General features: G+C 36.8%; 1 protein-coding gene across 1 annotated transcript; it reads left to right on the forward strand.

Annotated features, from left to right (window-relative positions):
* Positions 1-1,633: 1,633 nt before the first annotated feature.
* Positions 1,634-2,951, forward strand: LOC108376502 (protein Optix-like; the record flags this gene model as incomplete). The annotated part of the gene is made up of 2 exons (XM_017632727.1): positions 1,634-2,194; positions 2,632-2,951. A coding segment is annotated over exon 2 (284 nt), but the record flags the coding sequence as incomplete, so codon positions are not given.
* Positions 2,952-11,274: the final 8,323 nt, after the last annotated feature.

Genomic DNA, 11,274 nt, shown 5'->3' on the forward strand with positions numbered 1-11,274 from the left:
TCACTTGGCATTTCCAATTGGCGTCAGTTGGCCAAAATCGGTTTGGCGGTTACAGCGCCAAATAAGAAGAAGAAGAAGAGAATCTATAACCTTATCAATCACACAGTGTTATAATCCCGACGAAATCCTTGACGGTGGTACCAGGTACTGAACGGTACATGACGGTAGGAAGTTTAGTTTGGGTTAAAGTCTCACACAGACGGGGTTAGGCTTTCGATGCTTCCTCCTCGTAAAATAAACATGCTCAGTAAAAAGTTAACAATTTAAATCGACGAATAGTTTTATATCAACTTTTGTGAACTTCTGTTTATTTGTTTTTTGTACAGCAAATGGTTACAATAATTTTAAGCTATAATAAAAAATTTTTTAGTAAGTAATTATTGGTTTTGATGTTTTTTTTTTGTATGGGCCCCCCGCTAAATTTCGTTCTGGCTACGCCCATGTATATAGGGTATACTACACTTCTAAAATGAAGGGAAGTGTTTTTTTTTATTGGAAAACGCAAAAATATGAACTACCAAGCCGGGGTTAAACTGGCCGGAAGTCTGTCCCGACTCGAAACCTCTATTTGCCACTTTTATCTCTCCAACCGTTCTGTACTGTGCAAGAACGAATTTTTCACAAGTTTTTTTGGTAACATGTACCTACCTAGATATGTCTGCGGACTTTTCTTTTTTCAAAGTAACGTTTGCTTTGCATAGCAGTCTCCGAATGAGTTTTCCTTCATTCAGGTATATCTACTGAATTCAAAAAATTCGCCTAAAAAAGATAGTTTTAACACACTGTAAATTGAATCTATTGTTGGTCTTCGCCATAATCCATTAATGAATTTTCACAATGCTAAATAAATAGACCCCATCCAATAGAGGAAAAATGGAAACGAAACTTTCGCGTACCAATATTAGATTTTTACAAAAAAATCTCAGCTTAGCGGGTGTAGAATTTCTTTGTTGTAAACTATAGGAGATGGATGGGACAAATTCACTGTGGTATCGACGTTTGTTGCATTCAAGATATGCTTATGCACCCATTCCAATGTATCGTAGTACGTTTTTGTATGGCAAGAGCGAGATGCTTGGGAATGAGACAGCAAATTAATAAATAATTATNATCTCAGCTTAGCGGGTGTAGAATTTCTTTGTTGTAAACTATAGGAGATGGATGGGACAAATTCACTGTGGTATCAACGTTTGTTGCATTCAAGATATGCTTATGCACCCATTCCAATGTATCGTAGTACGTTTTTGTATGGCAAGAGCGAGATGCTTGGGAATGAGACAGCAAATTAATAAATAATTATGTGTTAAGAAGAAAATGGCGCCTGTTAGAGCGAGAGCACAGTATGTGCACAGTATAGCGGCAACGCCTCCTAAATTTGTTGGCTGAACTTGTTTTCTCTGCTAAGCGCATTGTTGCAGAAAATTTGAGCCGATACATTCAGGCAACGATACCCATACCTGTTTGCCTGCTTGCTGGCTGGCTGACTGGTTGGCTGCTGCCATTGCTACGCATGTAGTGTGTCACTATGTTGGTGCTCCATTGAACATACGTTTCCATTCTGTAGTGTTGCTCACAATGATACTGGCATCTTGCCATTGTTGTAGTTGTTATTAGCTTTGCATGCCGCCGCCACTCCACGTCTCAATCACCAATACGGCATCGTCTTCGTGGTCGTTGCTGTTGTCGGCTTGGTAGTTAGCTCAGTTACAGGCCATTATTTGATTTTGTTTGTTGACGGGCGCGACAACGACTATTTGAGTGCTCGATCCCAGCTCCGCCGACACGAAAACCCAAACGAGTTTGGTGAAAACGGGTCCGATAATTTACAAGCAGGCGTCGCCGCAGCTGCAACTGCTACAACTATAACAACAACACCGACAGCTGCTGCATTGGCAGCATCGGTTGCGATACAACGGTAGCAGTGGCACCACCAGTGACAGTGGCTATCACAATCGCAGAAGCGGTGGCAGTTAATTGGCATTCGCCTACTTGCAAAGCTTATCTACGCGTAGACGCGCAATAACCCCGTCGCAAAAGTGGCACCGATCATCGGCAGTGTTGTGTAGTGTATAAACCGCGGCCTCATCAATGTCCTATCCGGTTCCGGAATCATTTGCTAGTCATATACGACATATGGGAAAGGCTTGAACGGTGGCCAATAGTGCCTGGTAGCCTAACGGTAATGTGTTATTAGGTGTGAAACCACAGTAAATAAATGTGTTAAAAATTTTAAAATAGAAGAAACAAAAATGTATTGTTCGCATGGAAATAACGCGCGATATTAGAAATCAGTGCTGTGATTTAATTTAAATAAAAGCTAATAATACACACACATACATATACATACATACATATTTGATTAATTCAAACCGAAAAGTATACAAGAAAATGGTGTGTGATCTCTGCGTAAAATCGTTGCAATCAGTTGAGTTGATTAATCGTTGTGCTAAGTGAGATTACCTCCTATAGATAAATTTTAGTGTCATACCTATGTACATATTTTTAAAATAACTAAGGTACGTTTGCTGTTTGAAGTCGTGACGCACAGTAAATTTTAGCTTTTGTTGTTGTTGTGTTTGTCTCTTTTTCGACCGCCGCTAAAAATTACACAAAATTCGTGGCCTGGAATAGTATGCGAATTAGTTCACAGTGGATTCAACGAATAAAATGGCCGTTGGACCGACGGAGGGCAAGCAACCTCCCACAGAAACATTTTCGCCTACACATCAGATTATAGCACCCAGTCCCATATTGGCAGTGCCGACGCTCGCCTTCTCCGCCGCACAAGTGGAAATTGTCTGCAAAACGCTGGAGGATTCCGGGGACATAGAGCGTTTAGCGCGCTTCCTCTGGAGTCTACCGGTGGCCTTGCCGAATATGCACGAGATATTAAATTGTGAAGCAGTACTCAGAGCGCGAGCGGTTGTCGCCTATCATGTCGGAAATTTCAGGTATGGAACTACATGAGAATTGAAGTCGGTTTTGTTTTTTGCTAAAAAATTAGGTACTTGTTTATTTAAAATGCAAATTAATACATTGTTTAGTGATGATTTCATTTTTGTTTTCTCTACAAAACCTCTGTGAACGCTAAGCATACCTAAACCGAAATTCAAGTACAAACTAAGAGAAAATATTAAAAGATAATAATTATTTTATCTCTTTTTTAAGTAAATGACTGTTTATCAGATGTGAAGACGCCAAAAGTTTTAATTTATTGCATACATTTTGTGAATCGGAAATTGATTATGAATTCATAGAAAGAAACTTACAATGAGGGGCCCTGACAGTCGGAGGAGAAAGAAAAGTAATGTCATTTATTCCTTTGGTCTTTGCTCTTTCAAGATTGAAAGATGAGTGGTGCGAGGCCCCCTTCAATTTTGTACCACCTCGAAGTAACAGATACTTTTCGGAATCCAACCAAAAGGAAAAAATCGTGTTTTATGTACATAAATATCATCGATGTGATTTTTCGAAACATCGATAGTCTTACCAAGATTTACAACCCAATATGCCTTCGGCCCAAGGTTCCTATTCCCACTGCTGTCTGTAAATTCGGAAATATATGTAGTGAATGCCAATCACAGCAGTCCTGTTACAATTTGGTGCAATGAAGTGAGAGACAATTTTGTCCAGTGAAAGCCAATCAAAGCAGACTTTTGCACCGAATAATGCTTTGACGGTGATAGAAAAACCTCATAAAAATACCGCGCAAAAAGTATGTGCAAAGAAAATCTTTGTTTGGGAAAATTTTTAACGGCAGCCAGTAAAATATACATATGTATATTAATTTCAATATGAAAATTGTAAACCAAACAAAAATCCCCATCAAATCGCCACATCCCCAAACGAAAAAAACGATCCCCCTTATAAACATACTACGCAAAAAGTACGAACAAAGAAAATATATGTACTTTAATTTCAATATGAAAATTGTAAACCAAACAAAAATCCCCATCAAATCCCCGCATCCCCAAACGAAGAAATTCATCCCCAAATGGTTTCATAAAACCCCAAAATGGGGCAAAATCCCCACATCTGTCACCACTGGGCAAAGCTCATCTTTTCATTCTGAGCAATTTGGTATGTATACGTCTATATCTATCTCGATTCGTTCGAACCTCTACTACTGTTAAGTGGCTCGTGTCTCTAATCCTTGTCTGATCTACATATGTCAAAGAACGTAAATACGTTCTTTGTCTATGTCTAATTCTTACTAAATACACAGTGTTTTTTCGCAGATCTGACTGCGAAATTCACAAAAAAGTGCATATTTAAAGCCGGATTTATTATAAAACTGGTATTCGGAAATTCGAAACTATTGTTTTAAAATAAAACTTAGACCCTTGACTGCAAGTTCAAGTAAATTTCTTTGCATCGAGTCATCCATTTGGATGCAATAACTCGAAATCATTGGGTAAATAACTAAATTGTACCCTTTATTCACTTAGTTTTTTTTTGTTATTTATGTGAAACAATAGTTGTATTTTTTTACCCATTTTCCAGTAAGATCCAGTAAAAATTGTTACGAAATTTCATGTTTTGGCGTTTTCGTACGCAAAAAGTTACAAAGTAGTGGAAATTGAGAGAGAGAAAATGACAGCTGCAGTTGCAAGTTTTTAATGGATAAATTTTTACTTGTAACGATTTCCCAGTACGAAAAACAGCTGATCGCATGTTGCTGGATGCAATTTAAACTAATGAGGAAACTGTTTATAGGGTTTTTATAGTTGAAATTGACAAAATAAATCTATTTAAGTATAAAATATGTATATTCTTTTATTAGGAAGTTGCTGCGAATAACCAACCAATGTTTACGCTCTTCATTAAAATTGCAAATTACTGAATTTACGTTTACGTACTTTTCTGGATATTTTTTCTATGGGAGCGAATTCTCACAAATTAAGTTACTAGAGAGTTGTTGGCAAGTTACTGGATAATTTTTACATGAACACAACTAAAGTTTCACTTAATCTAGACTTAATTTATTAACCTAACGTAATATATTTGCCAAACCAATATATTTTTGTTCAGCAATTTTTTGATGTGGCTTATAGGCGGCCAAGTGACCATCAGATGAAAAATAACATACAAAAACCAAATATTTTCCTTTCTGGCTAAGTTGACGTGTTAAGTAATCATTCACGATTTCTTACTAAGTTAAGTTACTACTACACTAGCTAGACTATGTAGTAATATAAACAAAGTACACTTAAACGCATTTGCGTCGCTACCTAGGGACAGGCAGCTGAAATCAAAATTCTTTACCCGGTAGTAAAATGGTCCTTACAATTTCACTTAGCTCTGGCGTGTACAATTCGCAGAATTGAAAGGTCGTTTAGTACACTAAGGGCCGTTTTCACCATCTTTGGTTAACACTAATCTCCAGTTAAACATCGTTACCGGCGTTACCGACACAATGTTGAATGTATGCAGTCAGTAACGTCGGTAACGATGTTTAGCTGGGGATTAGTGTTAACCAGAGTTGGTGAAAACGGCCCTAAGAAGGGTAAAATCTTGGCTGCGCTCCACAATGAGTGAAACTCGACTTAACGGTAATCATCTACATATATATAATTGCTCAGTCATACAACTTAGTTAGGGCGATCTGTACACTGAGGGGAAAAAATTCTAGAATTAAAAAAACGTGCTAAATTAAAAAAAAAACGCATATGAAAGAGTACCAACCCAACTCATTTAAATTTAAGTATATATGTTATAAAATATGTGGTTGTGAAGTGCACAGATGCGTTTTCGTAATTAAGAAGAAAAATAATTAATTTTATGTTCCGTCCGATGGTAATTGAACCCGGACACTCTTGGCCGCAACCAATTGTATCAAGCGTCTTTGCACAATCAGCCACAGCCATTCATGGAAATGTGTTTTCAAATGTTGAGTTTAAATCAATATCACAGCGCGCGATTAGTCCCTGCAAAAAATGGGACTAATCCGGTATGACTCCGGGAGCAATCGCAAAGGAGCATGCGACTATTACCACTTTTGATCTCTTTATATGGAATGAACTGTTCGCTTTTGTTCGAGCATGTCCTATGAAGAGGCTAATTGTTCACCTTTATACCCGAACGGGTATAAAAAGCGACTAGTCAGTTTTAAAAATTAAAAATAAAAATTTGCGCCAACTGAGATTCGAACCGGGGTGCTCAGTTTTGTTAGTCGAATACTCTCTCTGCGAGCCAACGCCGCCAACATGAAATTTCATTGACTAAGTGCGTACATATCATTAAATCATTAATAGTACCCGTTAGAGATGAGTTGGGGACTAATTGATCTCCAATTATACCCATAAGTGATGAGTCGAGACCAATTGATCTCCATTAGTACCCGTATGAGACTAGTGGCGACTAATTAATGCCCAATTGTACCCGATTGAGAGTAATCACGGAATACTCTCTTTAGAGATTAGTCGCACAATTTTTTGCAGGGGTGTATTATGTCATACCATGTATGTGTGTATGTGTGTATGTGTTGTCACCGCTGTGCTTGCTTTGTATACATTAGGGATGTTAATTTTTCGGCCTTTTCCGATCCCGGTATTTTCGGGATGGCGTTACCGTAGATCCAGGAGACCCCCTCTTTCAAAGCTTCCCACTTCTAGGTGCGGGAACTTTCTTGTTTTTAAGATAATGAGTATAAAATTTTTTCTTTACTTGCTTAGTAAACAACACTGTATATTAGACAAATAAACAAACAAAGGCGTAGACATGGGTAGACAGAATTCTCCTTTCTGTGTTGCCGGAGAAGTGGGGCGGTACTTCTTTCTGCGTTTCTGCTGGGGAAACCTGGGAATGCATTGCCTTTTTCCACCAAGAAAAGATTAACAACTACGGTTGAACGAAAAGATGCAACGCAATGTAAGCCAGCGGATGATGTGTAGTTTTGAAGCTACAAACAAAACAAAAAAGTTTGAAAACTTAAGTACGTTTTTTTCACTTTGTCTCAATAGATGCAGTAGCCGAATGGATGCGCGTTCGGCTGCCGTGTTGTTGGTCACGGGTTCAAACCTGTGGCATGGACTTAATTTGTTGTTTTTATTTTTTTGATCCTATTCATAGATTCTATTTATAGTTTCGTAAAGCTACAAGCGCCACGTTACTTTCGTATGACATCGTTGTGGAGAAATTCTTGCAGCTTTTCCTGCGTAGGTTATAGGGGCTCTCTATTACTTTTTATATTCCTAGACATTACTTTTCCACTAGGAACAGAATCTATAAATAGAATAAAAAAAAATAAAATTAAAAAAGAAAGTCCGTGCCACAGGTTTCGAACCCGTGATCAACAACACGGCAGTCGAACACCCATCCATTCGGCTACAGCAGACCGCACTTATGTTAGTTTTCGAACGTTTCGTTTTTTTTGTGGCTTCAAAACTACACATCATCCTCTCGTTTATATTGCGATCAGGGTTACCACTGAAAAACTTTCTTTCCTACCAAGAGCTGGTTAAAAAACCTACCAAAATGGCTTCTTTCCTACCATTTCTTTTAATCAAGAAAACGGCGTTTGACAGCAATAAATACATTTATTATTTTCTGATTCTTATACTTCAAATAAAACCAAATAAACAAACAAAACAAAAAGATCAGAAAAATAGCTATTATAAACATACATATAGCACACAAAAAAAAGTGTGTGACTTATTACTAGACCCAAAAAGTGGCAAAATAATCGCAGTTTATAGTTTTAATAAAGCCTTCGGGGTTAATGACGTGAAAAATCGTAACGGAAAATAAATTTCCGTCATAGATTTTTTGATTGTTGATTTGCATACATATGTACATATATTATGAAGTATGTACATACATATATTATGAAGTATGTACATACATATGTATGTATATATATTGCTACCTAAAGGTGAGAAGGTGCCAAGTCCACTCATTTTATACCTTTCATGACCATCGAGCTGATCGATTTAGCCATGTCCGTCTGTCTGTCTGTCCGTCTGTTTGTATGCAATCTAGTCTCGCAGTTTTCAAGATATCGGGATGAAATTTGTAGATGGGTGTATTTTTATAATGTATTAATCATTTGTCGGAACCGGAAGAATGGGACCACTATAACATATAGCTCCCATACAACTGATTGTTCAGATGTGAGACTTTTCGTTATAACTTCTCAATTTATGCAGCTAGGAACATGAAATTTTGCAATACTTCCACCCAATATCAACAGAAAACTTAGAGTGAAAAATGCAAAGATCGGGTCACTATAACCTATAGCTCCCACATAACTGATTGTTGAGATATAAGATTTTTCGTTATAACTCCTCCGTTTCAGTAGCTACGAGCATAACATTTTGCACTGTTGTCACTCATTATCAAAAGAATACTTTCAGTGAAAATGGCGAAGATACAACTGATTGTTCAGATATGAGATTTTTTGCCATAACTTCTCCATTTATGCAGCTAGGAACATGAAAATTCGCACCGTTTTCATTCATTATCAACAGAATACTTACAATGACAATAACAAAGATCGGGTCACTTTTACATATAGCTCCCATACAACTGATTGTTCAGATATGCGATTTTTTGTTATAATTCAGGAGTGGGCGAGGCCGAGGCCGAAAAGAGCCACATGTAAGTACAAAATTCTACAGAGCCACAAAAAAAACAACAATGAAAATAAAAATTTTTATAAAAAATAAAATATTATTAGAAACGAAAAACCTTAATTTTATTTTTATTCTAATGAACGTAAGATAGATATTAAAGAAAATTCAAAAGATCCCTTTGGCCAAATTTTCAAAATCTGGTTTTACGTCAGTTAAAGTCCGTAATAGTTCTGTTAAATGTTGGTTAGTCAGTAGGTACGTTCGTTTAAAATCTCTATGTAAAAAATGTCCAACAGCAGAATTCCGGGAAATGTCATGTGTTCTCTCACAAGAGAAAAATATCCAAAATAGTACGCGAACAGAAAACTTGCAGAAACATGCAACTTAGACGAACAACTGATAGACATTTTGCTTACATTCACCAGTATACAACTGAAAACGTAAGAAAGCAAATCCCGAAGTATTATCCTGACACAGTTCCCTAACTAAACAAATTACTTACTTCTTACAAGTTTAATTAGTCGCATTTTACTTTTTAACTTCCAAACCATCAAATTCAATTTAGGGATTTGCGTAAATTCCAACCAGCTGTTTTATCAGTTTTGTTGCCAAATTGCTGTTGGCAAAAATTTTTCTATCAGAAACTAGCAGCTTTCCCTCAAAATGAAATGTCCTAGGCAGGGAAACATGATGAAAATATGCGAATACTTTTGAAACAAGAGTGGTATTCAACGGATTATTGAAGGACTTGGATTTCGCAGCATGATCCCGGAGGGCGTGTAAAACGCCTTCCATATTTGAGAACATTCTTTACTTTTACAACATTCCCCTGGTAGTCTCTTATTTGGAGTTTCTCATGTTGAAGATACAATCCCTCGCACAATCAGCATATCTTATCTCTTCGCAAAATTTGAAAACTGCCTCCAAACCGGGCACATTGGATAGCAATCCGTGCGTATTTTTTCTGGGCTTTGGAACCCATATAAATACATAAACAAAGGCTGACATTTTAAAGTAAAATGTAAGAAAAAGTGACAATTTAAGGACGAATTCTCGAAAAAAGTAAAATCAGCTGCTCTACTGAATATTCAACGTGAAATATGTTGAAAGAAACTTTTGAAAAGCTAAATACTAGTAAATATTTTTAAATAACAATAATCATTAACGTCTATTTTCGATTCATACTGACAAATACCCAGTTTTTCTCCGCAAAGTTATAACTTCAGAAACCATTTACAAATGTATGTGCTCCTTGATTCGATTCGCAAGCGTCCAGACTTAAAAATAAAAACTTGTTCATAGGCATGTCATTTTAACGCAAAGGCGCCAAAATATGAAATGGCGTTCCGTATGAAATAAATAAATTACCAGGACCAAGGACGAAAAAAAGACAGGACGGATGGTCACCGTTATCATATCGGTAAGGAACAGTAAGGGTCGTTTTCTAATATAAGCAGTAAAGTTGCCATTACTAACAGGGCAATCCTCACTTTGAAGTGCGTTATAAGTATTTTCGTTTTCTTATCTTACCGGTAAAAATAAATTTGTTATTCCGAAGTTATGGCAACGCGAAAGTGAAACTTCACTACATAAGTCATAAAATTTCAAAGGTTGGCAATGCAACATAAGCAAATAAAGAGCAAGAGCCACTGTTAGCAAAAACCAAGACCTTGGTTGAAATATCTAATATATCTGACCCACGAACCAAAATTTAAAGTTGGTTAAAAGTTTTTAAAGGCTACACCGGGTGAGCAACAATTTATCGTTTCGAGAAATTAATGCGCTGATGAGGAAACGAAACTCGTATCGATCTGGCTGGCTGGTGATCTAAAGGTTATATGAGAAAACAGCCCTTAGTCAGAAAGCCAATTTTCATTCTCCAATTGCGGTTAATGTTCCGATCTCAATCTGCGTTTGTGTATATAAAAGGAATAAAATAAATAAACAAAACAATGGAAAATAATGTCCAGCAAAGAAATATGTATTTTAATAAGTAAAAAGAGCAAAAATGTGTTAAGCAAAGAAAAATTAAAAAGGGCCGCATTTTGCTAAGCAAAGAGCCACATTTGACTCAAAGAGCCGAATTTGCCCACGATTGCTATAACTCCTCCATCTATGCAGCTGGGAACATGAAATTTCGCAATATTTCCACCCATTATCAAAAAAATAAATAAATAAATAATAATACAAAGTCTACTGAGAAAATCGTCAAAATCTATGCTGTATAAGCTTTATCTCCTATAGCACTGATTGTTTTTTCAAATGCAGTAATCTGTTAAAGTAAAATTTTCCGATGTTCATGAAATGTATGAAGCCTTCGGCATAACCGAAGACAGCGCAGCTCTTACTTGTTTAAATTTAGTTTGTGATGCAGAATGACAGATAACGCGAAACTAGAGCGGTCAAACTATCGACGATACTATCGATAGTCTGGTCACTTGAAATAACTATCGATAGTTTTAGTACTATCGCCACTATCGTTTCATTGATAGCGTATTCTCTTTCCTAGCGCTTTTGATATTTGCACGTATTGTTTCAAAGAGAAGAAAAATTGGCAGCATTATTTCATGAACGAACGATAGGGTTGCCAGATTCTGAAACGGGGAAAGGAGTACATTTCTACTTTCGATAGAAAGAAAGCAGTACAGAACTTAAAAAAGGAGTACAATTTTTATACCCGAGCGCACTTGTGCACAAGGGT

Source organism: Rhagoletis zephyria, unplaced genomic scaffold (genome assembly GCF_001687245.7).
Source record: "Rhagoletis zephyria isolate East Lansing unplaced genomic scaffold, Rhagoletis_zephyria_1.1 Rzeph_scaffold_10555, whole genome shotgun sequence".
Classification (NCBI taxonomy): Eukaryota; Metazoa; Arthropoda; class Insecta; order Diptera; family Tephritidae; genus Rhagoletis; species Rhagoletis zephyria.